We start from the raw sequence: 18,342 nt of genomic DNA, 5'->3' as shown, positions 1-18,342 counted from the left end.
TAACTTTAGTTGAAGACTTCAGCTGACTTCATTCACAGTTGTTGGAATTTGTGATATCTCTGTACCAGAAATTATGTTACATGTCAGGAAATATATAAAAAAAACCCCAAACAATCAAACAAACAGCACCAACTCTAGTTTTCTCCTCAACAAGAAAATTATCTGTAGGACCTTAAAATTTATAAGAAATGGGGAGAAAATAGAAATCATTGTAGACAGTAGTCATAAAGTCCTGTTGTTTTTGTCCAAGTAGCAGTAGTCAGTACAGGGAGCAAACAGAAGTGCCGAAGTATGGTCCTGTCTTACTAGAGCAGCATGATGTGAATGGTGCAGTACAGGAGACATCTTTCAACTACTGCAGAATCTGGGAGGCCCTGGAACAAATGAGGGTCCTGTCTCCCAGCAGTCACAGTGATAAGAAACTTAATCTTTCTATCAGCCAGAGGAATGAAGAGTTGGTTGTAGCAGGCAGCTGAGGAAAAGGAGAGATGTAATTTCAGAGTGTTGGCTTTGGGAGAAGGCGTGAGCTTGATACAAGTGATTTTTAGGGAGTTGTATTCCCAAAAAGTTCTCTTTGGCACCATGTGAAGAACAGGAATATTTGATGGAGGTGTTTAGGGATTTTTAACCAACATACACCTTTGGAAAATCAAACAAAATGGACAAATTTGGTGATCAATCCCTTTCTTCTGTCACCTTATAAAAACATGCATAGGTCTTGATATCAAGATGATAATCACTTGCAACAACAACAACAAAAAAACCACCTCACTCTTTGATTTCTGAGAATAGCTTCAATACCAGGACACAAATTTAGGCCTTATATTTGTTTTTCTTACTGGTTTCTAACATATATGGAGATAGAAAGGCTTATCTGCTTTGCTTGCTATGAGGAAGGGTAAGAGCATTAGATTTTCTGAGTGTTTCCAGCATCAGGTGCTGGTTTTTATTCCAGCTGTAATTACAAATTCGTTCTGAGAGGGAGTGTGGTACAGTCACTCCAGTTTTGTTAGAATTTCTCTAAGGAGGAAACTGGTATACATTCAAACTTATAGATCTAGAAGTTATGGCTGCCATCACTCCCAGCCACTGTAATTAATATTAAGACTGGCAGTTATTATTTTCATTCACTTGCAAGGTTTGAAAAATTATTATCTTAGACCAATGTTCTCTTCAGGTTTGCTTTGGTTTGGTTTTTCTTATTTGCTTTGTTTTTTTGTTTTGTTGTTGTTGTTGTTGTTTGCCTGTGGATAAGTTTAATTTCGAAAGATTTTCAGAGAAAAAAAGGTAATTTTTGTTTAATTTGGCTAATGTGAGAAATTCCTCTCTCATATTATAAAGTTGTCATGCTCTACCTTGAAGTTATGCAAGGGACTGTTTTATAGCATATTCTGCTAATTGGACCACTGTGTCCCTAGAAGTTGCTGATTTGTCTTTAAGGTTATTCCCAGACAACATATTCATAGGCAGGAATAGTTGGGGAGTCTAATTGGAGATGCCTGCAAGAGCTTCTTTAGTCTCCACTGCTGCTTCTCTGAAATAGCTGCATCTGCCTGGGTCTGTTCCCTGGGTATTGTGGCAGTCAGTAGTAAGAGGCAGATCTTCTGAGAATAAAATCTCTTGCCCCTCTCCTCTTTATATCCTTATTTAGGCTGTCTCTGCAGAGCCAGCTCAAGGCATAGATGCTAAATGATTCAACATAAGGAGTTGTCCATTTATCTTTCAGTTGCCTCTGTATCTAAAAACCTGTGCCTGCTGTGTTATTTACATGCCTCAGGTTAGGATGGCATGGTGATAGTAGTGAAGGGCTACTTCATCTTGTGAGCAGATGGAAATAAAATTTTTGACAAGGTATATACGTGGTCATAACAGCAGATTCAAAGCCTCCTTCCATAGAGGTTATAAATGTGGGAGAGGCACGTAGTTGCTCACTGTGGCTTTTGGATGTAAACCAGGTGAATGTTAAGAATAGTTGAAAACAAGAGTGTGAGATCCTAGTTTGGTGGGTTAGTGGAGAACAGCACAACGAGACCTGTGTTTAGTGGGCAGTAAAAAGTCTGATTTAGTTAACCACTTCCAGTTGTAGAACTCACAAGAGCAGCCCAATTCTTCTGTGTTCAGTTCTCTGTTAGATCAAGCACATGAATTTCCTGTCAGAACTTGATCATCCATGTAGTCACAGATATATTCAGCTCATTTTATTTTTTGAAAAAAGTGCTGTTTTCTCCTGTTTGTCAAGAGCTTTCACCTAATTTAGCAGCTCAGGGATGGAAGTCTTTATAAAAGAGCTTAAAATGTTCTTATTTTCTTCAGTTTAATAAATACTTAATGGCACGCCTCCACCATCAAATCTAGTAATTTCCCAGATGGATATAGCCACATATGAACTTAAATACAAATGCTGTACACCTTGCTTAGTTAAATCATGAAGCTTTACCTTGTGTTCCTGTAGCACCCTTGAACCATTGCTCTTCTTTTTCTCTTTTAGGCACACCTCTTCTAGTACGAAGGAGTAGTGATCCAGCTTTGGGCCCACCACCTGACTTTCACCCAAGTGCTTCTCATCCCAGTGACTACAGTCTCAAGAATTTTGTGGCAGTAGGTGTCATGTAGCTCACCTTAGTTTTAAAAGCAAAATTGTTTTTACTGGTTGGTATATAGCAATTTGATAAGCTTTGTTTGAATTTGAATCTAAGGCAAAGTGTATAATACTCATTTTCTGTGAAGGAGAGAATTCCCTCTGGACAAAGTGGTTATTTTAGATAATATTAACAGTTGTTTTTTTGTTTGTTTTTCTTTTTTTTAATAAGAGTTTTACACGAAGACCAGTGGTGACTTAAGGCACTGGAATGGGACTGAACTTGTAGGAATGGACTTCTCCTTTAATATGCTTCGCTTCCATTTTTTTCTAATGGTGTTTCTGTCTTCCTTTGGCACCCTGCTACTTCCCTGCATGGTCTCTTCTTTCTCTCCCTTTTTATTCCCTTTTGAGTGGAAATTTATTTTCAAACATAATTTGCTAAATATCAGTGTAAAGATACAACTAATGATGAAGCAGTAACTCTTAATCAGATGACCAGATGTTATTTTACAGGCTGTCTTCAAATTTCTAAAAATTATACTGTTTTGGTCACACTTGGGACACCTTTTTTACTTTGCAACTTTAAAACCTGGAGCTTTGTGCTTGTGTTTGGGGAAGGTGTTCCTATATTACTTCTAGAAAGATGAAATTCTTTAGAATCTCTGAATGTCAGCTGGGATACATAAGGGTATCATGCAGGATGGAGCTTTTTCATCGACTGGATGTTTGCCTAGAAAGCTCTGGTGGGTCTGCTTCTGTGTTCATGCCAAATGAGTGCTGGCTTAAATGATGGTGCAGTTGTGCCTGCTTTCATTTGCTTGTGAAATTTATACTGTTTCACCTTTAGCTTCCCTATACAATGGTGCAATTCACTCTGTTCCCAGTTGTGTAAACCAGTCTGTCACTGCTTTGTTCCAAAATGTAAAACCACTCAGAACCCCCCAGCCACATTGTTTGGTGGGAGGGGGACACTTCAGCCTAGTTCTCAACTAATTTATAGCAAGATTCCCCAAATGGCCATATTGGCACATTAGGGAGTGGAAGGAAAGAACTGGGCACTCAGCAACATATCCTGAAGGCGGGAACATTTTCAGCTGAAGATGTTTTTTGGACCATATTTCTAGTTAAATTCATTTGAATGAGATAAGTAAACAGAAAGCCAGATGGCTACTGTGTAGATTATGTTTATGGGTCTCAGTTCTGAAGGCCAGCCCAGGATTTTAATCGACTGTTCACTGTTTCTCTTAGCATGGCCAAATATGTGTGCATCTGACTACTTAGCATGCATCTTATTTTGCAATGGTTTGTGTTAGTTGCTATGTAGTGCAATTTTAAAAGTGCTGCTGACTGTCCAAGTCCATTATGATGTTACAAGGGGCTGAACTTTGTTAGAGTCCTTTGTCATTTGTCAGACCTGTTTGCACTGAGAGGTTTTTCTTGATGCAAGCACTTACATGTTAATGAAATACTGATTTAGGAAGTTGAGTGGTTGAGTAAGTGGTTAACAGTGCAGATCGTAATCTCTTTGCAAAGCTGATAAATGTGGAACTTAGGTGATTATGTCAGTCTGTAATGCTGACCTCTGATATTTTATAACCAGGGAAATGTGTGGAAAAATGGGCAAAATTTTGTTGTTTTAAATGTTTTGTTTTGACCATCAGGTTTGGGGTTTTTTTGTAGTATATAATATTAGTGATAAAAAGTGCATTTTATGCTAATGTATGAGGACTGCAATTATATTTGAAGGCTAAAACCTCACTGTGCTTCACTGAGTTGCATCTGTACACAAGAATCCTCTAGGCCTAAAGGAATTCACTGTGCCCAAAACACAGAGCATCCCTCCATCAGCTATAGAGGTAACAGGAAAAGCTGGACAGATAATAAGTGCAGAAGGCAGATAATAAGTGCAGATAAGAAGTGCAGATAATAAGTGCAGAAGGCTCTTAAATTTTTAAAAATGTAATATAAGTGGGGAGAAAAAAGACCAAAAGTTTGAAAGATTTTATTGTTAAGGCAAAAATATATAGTAATATATTGTTACAGCAATATATATATTTATATATACACACATATTTATACAGCAAAATATATTACACCAGTTCATATTCTTGTGACAGTAGCATTTCTAAAACTCTCATCATCAATCATACTGAAATATGCTTTGGCATAATGTTTGGGGAAGCACAGAAAGCTTAATTAACATAGGTTAAATTAGTTACAGATTCTTTTAAAACATGGGGAAGAATCGATATCTGGTATGAAAAAACATGGCACAAACTGCTGAATATAGTGATGCTCTTATGCATGTGGTAAAGCAGTATTTAGAGAAAATTAATTTATTCTGTATATTGCTGCTGGAAATTTAAAATCACTACTGTATTTCCTTTGTCACAATTGGGTACTTTTTTTTTTCTTCCTTTCAGTCATATGTAAGTTGCAAAAATCAGAGTAGTTGGTAGATTAAACAGTTTTCAGTGCATGTAGTAAAAAATTAAGTCTGTATTTAAGCCCCAATTATTTTAGCAATCACTTTGTAATTGACACTGACTTACAGAGGCAGCTTAATTAAGTTTGGGCACTTCTGGCATTTTGGTGTTTGGCACATGTGGAACTGGCAGTTTGGTACTATGTAGAAATACTCATTTTTGCACTACATGCTCTTTTATAGAGTATGTACTGAAACACCATTAGCTGATCAGATTATTGAGAGGTGATTTTATGACTCTCTGAAGACAGCACAGATTTATCTCTAGAAGATTGCAGGACACACATAAAATAAAACGGTCACATAAGAAAAATGCTGTTCAGTTCAGGTGAACTGGATGAACCTGATGAATCATTTGAGCTGCTCATCATATTTATAGAATATAAGCAGAACATATATTCTGTTCTGAATGAACAGATGTCCTGTTCATTCAAAGGAAGATTTCTTTTTTTTTCCTTTTTTTTTTTTGTCTTTTTTTTTTCTTTCATGCCATGTGATGATTACCAAAATTACAAAATCTTTTTTGAGACCAGGTACTTTGAGCATAATTTGAGCTTGTTCTTCCATAGTTTATTGACACTTATTTTGTCTTAGCTGTCACTTTAGCCCCAATTAACAAAATACTTCTAGATAAATAAAAAAATGATAGTGAAGTCCAGCATCTGTTCTCTCAGACTGGAAGTTGTTTAACAGATGGTACAAAATTGGAATTTCTTTTTTCATCCAGACCTCCCCTTCCTTATCATGATAGCTACCACTGAAAAATCTGGACTATGAGCAGGGGGGAGAAAAGGATAATAAAACATCTGAATTTGTTATTGAAGAAAATGTATTTGTAGTGAAGGCAACTGTTAAGCTCTTCTGTCTAGGTATAATCATAAAGCCCTGGCCATGCTTGAGATGGTGGAGGCCTTTCAGAGGTAGGGAGCATCCTTTGGCCACTTAAAACTTGCTCACCACTTGTCACCAGCTTGCTGAGAGGAGCTGCAGTTTCAGGTTCTCTGCAGTAACTCAGAAGTCCCTGGCTGGATCCTTCTACCTGGGCTTCAACTCTGATAAAGAGAATGGAGCAAGGCAGAAAGTGTGAACTGCTGGGTTCTGTTGGTTTGGTGTTTTGAACTTTTGGGGAGCAGAAAATGTTTTGCTGCTTTTGTTAAATACAGTTTGTCCAGGTAGTAATTGCTGTGGTATAATTAAAACTTCTGAACTTTTTTTCCTAGAGCTGCTTCTCCCCTCTTCTCATTTTTTCTGCTTCTCTCTCTTTTTGCTCAGGGACACACTTCCCTGCTGTCTTAAGTCTGGATCTGTCAAGAGTTTTAGATGGAGAATTGTGGTCCTGCTAAAGCTGATGGGAGTTTTGCATTAATTCTGATTGTATTCAGGTGTCACCCTCCTAACTTGTTGATTATTTATGGGGATGCTACATTCTGCATGACTTTTTTTTTTTCTTTTATAGTTGCATGTTTCCTAATAAATACTTTGGTTAACTTGGAGTTAATGGGAGTGTCTGATTAAATTGCATTGATCTGTATATAAAAATATAGTGAGATGCTGAATCAATGAAAGAGTTATTCCACTGGTTCAATGGAATTTCAAATTTTACCTATATGTGACTTGAAATTGACTGCATTTTATGCATTGTGGACATATAGTTTGCAATTTTGGAAAAGATTCATATGTAATCAGAACATTTTTATGTTTCAAGCCCTTGTTTAAAAAAGGTGGAAACTTCCACTGGCTCTTCTGGCTAGTTTGATGTGTTTGCAATGTGTTAGCCTTCCTGATGAAGTGCTGGCAGATTAGCATAATGTGAGCATGTTTAAGGATATAGCTCCAGGTTCCTGTTCCATACTTTTCCATGTACAAATGTAAACATAGTGATATATTACAATCCAGGCCTGGCTTTGAGATAATCATCAGTAATACTTGAAAAGTGTGTGGGTATTTTATTATAAGAAAAAGGCAGAAATACTACTTACTCTCATCGGGCCACTTAAAAGCAGGCCAAAAAAGGTTTTGTTGACATGGTGATAGAATAATGCTGTGTATAACTTGGGTAGATCCACTGGTTTCTGACAAGGCTGGAGCTAAGAGACTGCACTGCCATGAGGGAATGCTGGGTTAGTAGCAATGGTTTACAGATTGGACTGGATGATCTTAAAGGTATTTTCCAATATTAACAATTCCATGATTTTCTGAGGGTCTTGTGGTCTGTCTGATTCTAGAAAATAAAAATTCTCTCCAGTCTGTTTACTGGAGAGATTAGGATTCATAATAAATCACCATAATCATAAATCCATAAATAATAATAATTCTATAGAGATTTATTATTAAGTCTGGTAGGTTTTATTTCTGGTTCCTTTGTGTGTGTAAGAATTTCAGTTCTCCCTTAGTAACGTGGTTCCAGGAGGTGAGCTGTGAGAAGAATAAATACCATGTATTGGGAGAAATCTGGTGATTCTTCAGGATTCTCCAGTCATGGAAGGATAGCACATTTGTAATGCTTTAGATCCAGTGCTTGTTGACATATAATAATTAGACAAAAATAAGTAGAGATAGAAACGCATCTTAGGTATTACAATGTATGTCACAGGGTAGAGGCAAGACTGTTTCCTTGAGTCAGTGTTGTCTCATTGTCATTTGAAATAGCAAGGGTTTTGAATTGTGGAAGCAATTTATTTTTTTCTGGGGAAAATTTCATTTTTATAATGTAACTGCTGCTGAACTGAAGATCTGAGATTTGAAAGGATTCTCTGTAATTTTTTCTGGGGAGTTGCAAACAGTTTTTGAAAAAAGAATTCTCATGCAGGTGAATCTATTCTTAAAGCAATTACTGTGTGTCTGGTTCTGCTGTGGAACACATATAGAACACCCTTAATCAGCCCAGGAGCTTGTCAGTGGAGTACTTTTGATGTCTGATTAGATGATCAGAAGGACATCTGGAGTGAATTAGTTTTGAAATTGTTGGTGGGAGGCACTGCAGGAGCCAGAGCTGTGTGGCACTCTTACACCACAAAAAATTGTTGCTCCTAAAGACCCTACACAGCTAGCTGAGGGTTTTCAAATTGACAAAAGCCATTCCTTCTCCATTATTTCTGTTGTTTTCAACCCTTCACTGCTTATTTTCCCCTCTCTTTTACTGTGTGCTGTGGCATTCTTCATCAAATAGAAAATATTTTAAACTGTAGAGGAAGAACTAAGAAATATAAATGAAATGTAATACTTTAAATGAAATATAGTACTTTAAAATATTGAATTGATCACCTGGAAAAGGACACATGTGGCCTGTGGTAATATCCTCTTTTAAGGTACAAAGAGGTGTGTGTAGGGGTGTGTGAGGAAAAATCTTGTTTGTGTTCCTTGCACAATCTACATTTCCAAAAAAAGTGTATTGTTTTACCTCTATTGCTTAACATGAGCAGTGGATGTAATATACATTTTTATTTTTTTTTAGAAGGGTAAGTAGACTTCTTGTTCTTTATTTCAGTAAGAGCTAATAGTGAATGTTCCATGATGTAAATGATCTGTAAACAGTATTCAGCTGGTAAAAGTTGTTCATTGTTAATCTGTTATGAAAAGCATCAGTGTTCTCCATTGTTCTGGAACCTGTTTGTAGGGGGCTGGGTTTTGCTTCTTTTTGAACGAAATTTTGGACCTTGGCTGTTGTTTTGAAGATACCTGAATGTTTATCCTCCTTTGTTCTCTGCATTTCTTTTTCCCCCGTGGCCTGTCTTATAAAGAATGTGGAAAAATTACAGATTTTGTGTTTAAGAATTCATATAATAAGAATTTATGACCAAAAAAAGAGGGTAAAAAACCTCATGCTTTCAATGCTCTTGCCACATATTTATAGCTGCCTATGTATATATTATGTTATTATATATGTATATAGTATCATGAAATTATTATCTCTTACAGATAGTATATTATTATATACATAAAGAGTATTCATACTCTATAGCTACATCTTTGAGGTCCTACAAAACAACTATCATTCCATCCAAACAGCTTTTAGCAGGCAGCTTATACAACAGGTTCATGATGGTGAACTTGGAATGTAACATTAGGAGTTTGCTTGTATGTCTGACAGTCAAATTAAAAGTGGAAGATGACAGCAGGGCTCATGCATGTAATCTACTGTCAAGCTCTGGAAACATTTTGCTAAAATAAAATAGATTCTCAGTGAGTGTTCCACTGAAAGGCTGAAATAAATAACACTTTCCATAAACATAGCAATGCAGTGGACAACTGGAAAGATACTTTTTGATACTTAGATCCAGATGTTGCTGTAACATTAGGAAAAGGCTAATTTGGGATTTTTTTTTAGTGCATTGTCTTGCAGATGTGTGAGGCTCTGCTCTTGTTTTGGTTAATAATTCCGTGTCTCTGAAAGTGAGATCTGTGGTGGTGTTTCTCTCACAGGATTGATAGTTATTCATACTCAAAGGAGGTATGGTTTTATTTTTAGCAGAGGTCCATTAGACACTAAATTACCCATTCCATTTGGTAGACCTTACCCAAGGATATGCTCTCCTGTGTTGCTGATTTCTCAGCTAATCTGGATTTACCAGTTTTTGCATTGTAGTAACAACAGTGCTTTTTCAATCTTGCACATCTGGGGTTTTTGAAAGTTTCTTAAAATGTCTACTAGAATGAAGAGAGGAATATTTTAGTGCTTCTGTGTACTGTGTGCTTTTGGTGTTGCAGGTGTTTGAAGTGCTGGAGTTGGAAATAAGAAATTTAAGACCACTATACAGAAGGGGTAAGGGGGATTCCAGATTTTGAACAAATGTCTTAGCATTCATTTTTGTTGGTAATTTCAATGCTGTAAGCCTGTAAGCTAATATGACTTCTTATCATAACCCAGACAGTTGAACTTCTCTGAAATAACTTTGAATAAATAAAATATAATAAATAACTTAGTAAATAAGTAATTTTTCAGTTAAAAAAAATGAAATTAGGATGGATGTACCTATGGTCTGATCTAGCACAGTTGTTTGTATGACATGGTTCAGATCCTTAAGAAGCATATTGGCCAGTTCAAAGTTTTACACTTCCTAAGCAGTATAAGAAAAAAGAAAAAACAATTCATACTTTAACTGCCCAAGAGAGATCTTACAGGAGCCATTGCTCCCATATCTTGACAATCAAGTTGAGTAGTGGCTTGTGCTTTTAAAAAATATTTTTCTGTTTTTTAAGTATGATAGCAGTATTTTTTGCCTTTAACTCATCTTTCTTTGAACTTCTATTTAATGTAGGTTTCAATCTACATATCGATTCCCAGCTCCTCTGTTAAATTCAAGTCAAACAGCTTTCTTCTTTGCATCAGTCCCAAGGGATGCTCGTAGCACTGTATTTATGGCACTATGTACCATGACTGGGCTGAGAGCCTATCATGGCATCTTAGAGTTAGCAGAATTACTCTCCCTGTTGACATTCATGCTTTTATCTATTTAACAGCACATTTGGAGTGACACAAGCTTGGACTTGTAGAAGCTGTTGTGTTTTTTGTAGTATACTTGCCTTATGGACCAGTGGTGCATCTGAAATGATTATATATTTAACACCTGCAGAGGTGAATTGGCTATGTGGTGGATCCTGCATGGTGGATCTGTCAGCTGTACAGAAAAAAAGAGAAAAATCCCTTCTTTTCATGTGGCCTTATGTCAGTCCAAAAAATGTGGTGAAGACTCCTCAAATCTGGAGTTTGCTTCCACCCCTACACCTCCCTTTCTTTAATGATCTTCATGAATATTTCTGTTCTTCAAGCAGCAGAATGGGAATCAAGCAAATATTGTTCTGTGGTAAAGTTCATTCTGCCAGCAGCATTAGTAAGCAAGGGCCAGTTAATCTTCATTGGCTCCTCTTTTGACATATTCCATAAGAGTCCAAATGAATTCTGAATGCAGAAGAGGCATATTCCAATGGGGAATTTCATAATACACACTTTTGTGAAAAGTTACAGGCATGTTAAAAGCAGGGAAGGCCAGGAAGCCTACAGCTTAAGTGGAATTTAAGGCACAAAGAATAAACAGTTACTTGTCAGCAAGAAGAAAGATATCCCCTAACCATAACCAAAGTGTGGATGTTTCCTCTTAAAAATAAATCAATCCTGTGAAACGCTGCAGTTGGTAGTGACAAGTCTGTTTCTCAGAAGTTCTGGAATTAGTGAATTAACTGAGTTTTTGGTTTAAAAAGACATAGAAACATTTTCTTCAGAACTCTGAGGCATCTACCATGCCCCACAGATGTTTCTGTCTGTGTCCACAAAGGTGTGGGTTTCATAATTAATGATATTAGGTAAAATTCTGTGGCGTCAGGACCAGCTCAGAGTGTGGCTGATGTACACTACATAGATAAATGTATTCACATTTTCCTCATGCCTGGTATGCATGGCTTTGGATTCAGATTTCCATTTGAGAGTGAATTCAGTAATAGGTATGAGAGGGAAGAGTGTTCTACAAAAGATATCCTGAAAATATTACTGACTGAAATAGACCACTCTAGTGGCCAGAATCAGAAAGCTTTGCTTCTTGTCAAAGAAATGGAAAAGACTAAACTAATCTTATATTACAGGTTCTCCCCAGGTGTTCCTATCAGGGAGGCTCAGAGTAAGAGTCAGAATGGGTTAGAAAAGTTTTTACACAATGTATTTATTATTTAGAAATACCCTGTAAACTTCTAAAGAGCAGAATTACCTCTTGGGGTAAAATAAGTCAATTCTACTTAGGCCATTCTTCAGGCCATTCTGTCCATCCTTGATTCCCTGCTGTTAAGCATAGGAAAGCACTGCAGCCTGTGATGCAGAAGAGGAGCAGTTGTTTAGATTGCTGTTCATAGAAACATCCATTGCATTGCTAGCCAGGATGCTTTGTGGTGGTCACATTGACCATCTCATTAATGCACAAGAGAATCTGGTGTATTTTTTTCTCTTTCAAACACCTCATAGCCTCACAGATTGTCAAAAGCAGAAATACTTTTAAGTTAGGTATTACCTTGCTAATAATAACAAAGCCATCCTTGGGTTTACAAAACATTGAACTAAGCAATGGCTTAATGCCTGGCTGTGATTTTTTTTTATTTTTTTTTTTTTTTTTCTTTTTTTCTTTTTACCTTTCAATGTCTAATTTGTGTGTAGTTGTCATTTTCAAATGGCTGTATTGACAGGCACATTTGTGATGCTATTGTGCTAATGTCATCAGTCATACAAACACTGATATTACCAGGTAAGTTAGTTCATTGGAAAGGGGAATGAGTGTGCTTGTAAATAATATTTTATTTTTTTAAAGTATGGTATCATGCCAGCAGATTATAACACTTGAGAGAATTGGCTGCTGCCAGTTACATGCATTTGTAATACAAGTGAATAAAACATTGCATTATTTATGTTAGTTCTGTTAAAATTACTTTTACATAGTATCTGATGTTGGTTACCTATTAAATACAGGTCTGACATGCAGATTCTATGTTTATAGTGATTTCATTTGTGTTAAAATGATCATAGAATGGTTTGGGTTGGAAGAGACCTTAAAGATCATCCATTTCCAACCCCCCAGCACCTGCAGGGACACCTCCCACCAGACCAGATTGCTCAAAGCCCCATCCAACCTGGCTTTAAACAGTTACTGGTTCACTCACTGAAGACTTAATGATTCAATATTTAGAATTAATTTTATATTATTATGTATTCATAAGATTGTGACTGAATGCTACAGAAATACTTACAAAAATTTAGTTAATTAGTAAGATCACTTCAGGTCCAGCTTTCTGTTCGTTCTGTAACAACAGAACATGCACATTTAGGGCTAATTGACAACTTCAGATTGCAATGCAAGATTCAAGTGAGAAGATACTCTTTGATATATGTAATTTATAACTTGTTTATTTTGCTTATCTAGGCTTTTGATAAATGTGTATTAAGTAAAATGGCATGAATTCATGTTAGATAGTAAGTTCATAGCATTCAGCAGCTCTTAAAGGAAAAAAAAACAAAGCAGAAAACAAAAAAATGTCTCTGAGCCTACAAGAAATGTTTTTTAGCCAGAAAGTATTTCATTGGAAAAGCAGTATAAAGTACTTCTACCCACTTGGCATACGTAGTATTTATGTTCACATGATGTCTTTTGTTAACAATGCATTTTAAGACAATGAGATTGTGCCTCATATAGATTGTTGTGAAAAGAGCTGGAACTAGACTATTATGGTAGGGTTCACGGATGATGAAAGGCTGTCTGTGCAAAGGAGTCTGAGAATACAACTCAAAAGAGAGTAGAATTTATTTTCTAGTAACACTGAACTTTGAGAAGGGCACCGTTACCTACATACCTACCTCTGATTTTTACTGGTACTGTTGGGAGCAGACTCTTACCTGTCTCTAACCTTTCTCTTAGGATCATACTTGACAACATCCTTGTCCTGCCATGAGATTTGAGCTTTTTTGAATTGGGGAATGGGGAGCCAGTTTGCAGGCTTGGAGTCCTCTTGGGCTAATCCATATCCACTGCCACAGGGAGGCTTCCTTGCTGCATCAGCCCTGCCCTCTTCCTGCAGGGGACCAAGGGTTGCTGGCCCTGCCACCTGCCCTTCTGACAGCCTCATGTCTCTGCAGCTGCATGTCAGCCTCTGCTCCTGCTTTCCAGGACTGTGTCCTGAGTGGCTTTCCTGGTCCTGCCCTGCAGGGCAGGTGGCTGGTGGGGATGCCCTGGACTCTGGCTGCTGGAGTGGCCTCCTGCCTGCCCAGCCAGTGGCAGACCATAGGGGGGAACATCTCTTGCAGACTCTTTTTTTCTGTGCTGTGGGTTTTTGGTTTTGTTTTTTTTTATGTGAAGTGGGATCAAATCAAATAAGAAATGCTAACCAGCAGAAGTGTGAGGATTCATACTGTAAATTTTCCCCTGCTTTTGGAGCCAGACTTGACTGTACACTGCAACTGGTGAGCAGGAGGCTCCCACTGAGGAAGACAAGTTGTGTCAGGAGTTTTCAGCCTCCAGTCTAATACATTTTTCCTACTGCAGATAGCACTTCTGGGTTCATTATAGCTTGCTTTCGTAAGTCGTCATTCCTGTCTCAAGGCTGTTGTGCTTTTCAATGTAAAACAGATTGCTGCTGGCACATTTTTTCTATTTTAATTTTACAGAGTTGTCACACTGAAACTGTGCCTCATATTGGAAGTGCTCTGAAGTGAAGAGGTAAACAAAGAGCTAAAATAAAATCAAGAAGGAGCACGAACAACATTTCATCTTGGTTTGTCTTTTTTAAAAATAAGCTGAATGGAGGTAGTACACTTGTGCCACTGCAATAGGTCTGCAAACATTAGCCAATCAATCCGAATTGTTAGGGTATATGCAGTAAGCAGAAACAGGTGAAAAATAAGTTATCTGTACACAGCTCCTTCTCTTTGCTAAGAACAGAATGATATAAGCTAGTGTTTAGACCTGATAAGTTTTGTTTAATTTCAGAGAGGGGCAGAAGCAGAACATGTGCTATGTCTGTCGCCATAGTTATTAAACCAAGAAACTCTATAAAGTCACTAGTTCAGTTGTGACATTTGCAGACAAAGATAGAAAGCTCTGCTATAAATATTTCTGAGGTGAATCCAGGAGGAAAACCAGCAGCAATCATTGGTACATTTCAGTTTTATCTCAATGAAAAACAAAAAACCCAGGAATTTTCTGTCTTTTCACTATCAAAAAAACCCCCCAAAAGTATGTTATTAACTCTGCTAGTGTCAGAGATGTTAGCTTATTTATAATCTTAAGTGTGTTTTTTACTTAAAAGGTAAGTACCCAAATACTCTTAATTAGAGACAGCTAACATTTTCTTTGACAGAGGTTCTCATGCTTACCAAAGAATTATTTTTTGAAATAATTTAAAATTGTTTTTAAAGGAGTCCTGAACACCTCTGAACTGAGATACTGATAGCCTTTGATTTTTCCCTAGAGCAGGAGTTTGTGAGAAGAGCATTTTGCTGTTAGATTTTCTGGCATTTAGCACCATCAGTGATCAGCTGTGCCTGTTCTGTCTTCCAGAGGATTGTGAGGATGAATGAAATACACTCTGAAGTGTTCAGGTTTTTTCCATCAAATCAGCCTTCGAGGTCTGTTACTGTTTCTGTGTCATTTCTCTTTTCAGAGATCTGTTCTTTGACGTATAAGTTGAGGTTATTATTGGAGCCCCTTTGGCTTGTCTTAGGCTATCAGAAGTCCAGATAGCCATAACAGCAGAAATAATAGTTGCTTTCATATGGTAAACAGTTCCTGTTTCATTATTACAAAGATGTAGTTCAGGCTTGACAAAAAAAAAAAACAAAAAACCTGTTCAGACTTTGAGTGCATTCAGCTCCCTGGATCCTTGCATTTTCCAGACTTGTAGCAGTTATAATTGGTTATAAACATGGGAATTATGCACAAAAAAACAAATTTTCAGTTCATATAAGGTGTAATTACCCCTGAAGTTATTCACATTTAAGTTCCAATAGAGGTTTGTGAGATAAATTTGTAGCTATAGAAATGCATAACCATTTAAACAGGGAGGGGTTGTTTGCTGGGAGAGGATATAGCAGATAGAAAGCTTTATTTCTGTTCCTCTTAGAACCTTGACTCCTGTGCTCACAGCACTGGGGTGCAGGCAGTTCCCACTTGAGGAAGTGCACTGTTCAGACAGGTTTTTGAGCTGAGTTCAGCTCCTCAGACCCCTATGTTTGTGATCTCCAGGCTTGATCACTCCATTGCCATTTTACAGGAGTGAATGTGTGTTGGGGAAGCTTCAGGTAGCTTAAAATGCAGCAGTGCACTAGTTTAGTAACATAGATTAGTATTTTCCTGTTATTTTATGGTTTTGTTCTGAGTATCCAGTGCTTCCTACTAAAATGTTAAGCTCCCTTCACTGTGCTTTTTTTGTTGAAATGTAAAGCCCTGCATGAGATTACCCACAGATACCTGAAAAGATGCCATTCACTCAATGGTTCTCTTTTCTATTAGGAGCTACTTTTGTATAGAATATATTGCTCATGCCTGCAGGATATATACCATGTTTCAGGAGTCCTAAACTCACTCTCAGAAGAAAGCAGTGAATCCTCCCTTTGGTTGCTTTTGAATTTGGTAAAGTTCTATGCTCAACTTTGCTTTCCTTTAGGAAGTTTGCCTTGGTTTTTCCTTCACAAAGTAACTCATTAAAGCTATTTCTTTTTACCTTTTCTTTCTAGAAGGAAGAATAAGGTCTGACTTTTCACTACCTTGAACACATTAAAGTGTTGTGGAGCTATTAATTATGCAGATTAGGAGTCCTCAATATAAGAAAGATGCAAGCAAAGTCTAACAGCTTGTAGTGCTTTGGCTTTTTATAATGAGATTATAAATTTTTCAGAAAAATTTTGCTTTCCTATGGGATAGCATAAGAAACTTCACTGTATAAAATATATTATAAATTCACTTTTCTAAATACCTGTCAGAGATCCTGCCATAGGTAATCTTGTTTTCTTAGAGTCAGATAAGCAAACAAAAATCCAAACAAACCCTACAAAAAACCACTCTCTACCATGCTGCTGGTCTTCCAGAATTTCTGATTTTCAAGTATTTCTAATTATAGTCCAATCTGGATAATTTATGTTGGGTTTATTAATAAATTATAACATTTAACTGGTAAACAAATCTGCACTGTGCTTTGTATCAGAGCATATTGTACTAAAGATGTAAAGCTTAAATAATTTGCATGCATAAAACTTTGCTAACTTACTGGTAGAGGTCCCTCAGATATTCTGTCAACACATTTCTTAAAATCAAGGAAATTGTAAATTAAGGAAATGCTTGTGTTTAAATCCAACTCTCTTCACATGCCTTGCTACTCAGAAGCATCGTTGTTACATTGCTCCCTTTGTCTCTTGGGTTGGTGCAGTGGTGGGGTAGAATTGGCAGGGCCACAGGGGTGGCTCTTGTGAGAAGCTGCTGGAAGCTCCCCCCGTTCCAGTCCTGGGCCCAGCTCTGCCCAAGGCTGAGCTGGGAAGCTGGATGTGCCTCTGAGAGTTACTTATTCAAGGCAGGGTAACAAAACTGAAAAAATATTTTAAAAAAAGGTCTGCAGAGTGTAGTGAAATGAGGCAACCAGGTGCCACTAATTGCCAGGTAGTGGGCGTGAGCTTATGTTAAGCCCACCTGTGCCTGATTAGGGTGGGCCCCCACTGCGCATGAGCAGGATTAGGGGGCCAATAAAAGGTAAGGCTCAAACTCACAACCTCAGCTCACACTGGAACTCACAACCTCAGGGTGAGGCTTCTGAGTCTCAAACCTGTGGCCTCGGCATTGCTCAGGTTTGTCTGTTACTGCATGCTAGCCAGCTGCGCCACTCAAGCCTCACCCTGATGGCGATGAGCTCTAGTGGAGCAATGAAGGTAGTGCAGTGCTGAGAGAAGCAGTTAAAGCCAAGCATGCCGAGGCTGTGAATTCCAGTGTGAGCTGAGGTTGTGAATTTGAGCCTCACCTTTTATTGGCCCCCTGGTCCTGCTCATGCGCAGTGGGGGCCCACCCTAATCAGGCACAGGTGGGCTTAACACAAGCTCATGCCCCCTACCTGGCAATTAGTGGCACCTGGTTGCCTCATTTCACTACAGCAGAGCAGGTGAGAGGGGGAGGTGAGAGCAATGCCAGAGGAGACACCAAAGTCAGTGAGGAAGGAGGGGGAGAAGGTGCCCAAGCAGAGATATCCCTGCAACCCTTAGTGAGGTGGCAGCTGTCCCCCTGCAACCATGGGGGAGCATGGTGGAGCAGAGCCTGAAGAAGCAGCAGCTGCACTGGAGTAGCCTGTGAAGGATGGGAGTGGGCAGGTGTGGAGCTGCAGCTGCGGAGTGTCACAGGTGAGCAGAGCTGGAGCTGCAGCCAGTGCAGGATCCCAGAGAGGCACAGATGTGGAGCCATGGAGGCCCCTGTGCTATGGGAGGTGACTGTCTGTCCCCCTCCCTTCTTGAGGGACTGCCCCTGGGGTAGGGACTCATGTTGGAAGGGTTTCCATGAGAGGAACCCAGCACTGGACCAGGGGAAGGCTGTGAGGAGTCCCCCCCATGAGGAGAAAGGAGTGGCAGAAACAAGGTTTGGTGGGCTGAACCTAAGCCCCCCCACTCCCCATCCTCATGTGCTGCACAGGGGGAGGCAGAAGTGAAGCTATTAGGCCCTGGGGAAGAAGGGAGAGGTGGGGGGATGGTATTAAGATGTGGTCATTTTTTCTCATTCTCCTGATAGATTAAATTATTTTATTGTTTTTTTCCTTCTCAAGCTAAGTCTGTCTG

The 18,342-nt window shown here is 38.4% G+C and overlaps 1 protein-coding gene across 1 annotated transcript in view; it reads left to right on the top strand.

Annotated features, from left to right (window-relative positions):
- The window catches only part of PARD3B (par-3 family cell polarity regulator beta), a 385,985-nt gene that overhangs the window by 127,431 nt on the left and 240,212 nt on the right, over nt 1-18,342 (top strand). The window contains exon 4 of the mRNA XM_030454365.1: nt 2,489-2,598. Coding sequence (XP_030310225.1) covers nt 2,489-2,598 — 110 coding nt within the window. The remainder of the gene's footprint in view (nt 1-2,488; nt 2,599-18,342) is intronic.

Source organism: Calypte anna, chromosome 7, assembly GCF_003957555.1.
Source record: "Calypte anna isolate BGI_N300 chromosome 7, bCalAnn1_v1.p, whole genome shotgun sequence".
In the NCBI taxonomy this organism is placed as follows: domain Eukaryota; kingdom Metazoa; phylum Chordata; class Aves; order Apodiformes; family Trochilidae; genus Calypte; species Calypte anna.
This window is presented reverse-complemented; position numbering and strand designations above follow the sequence as displayed.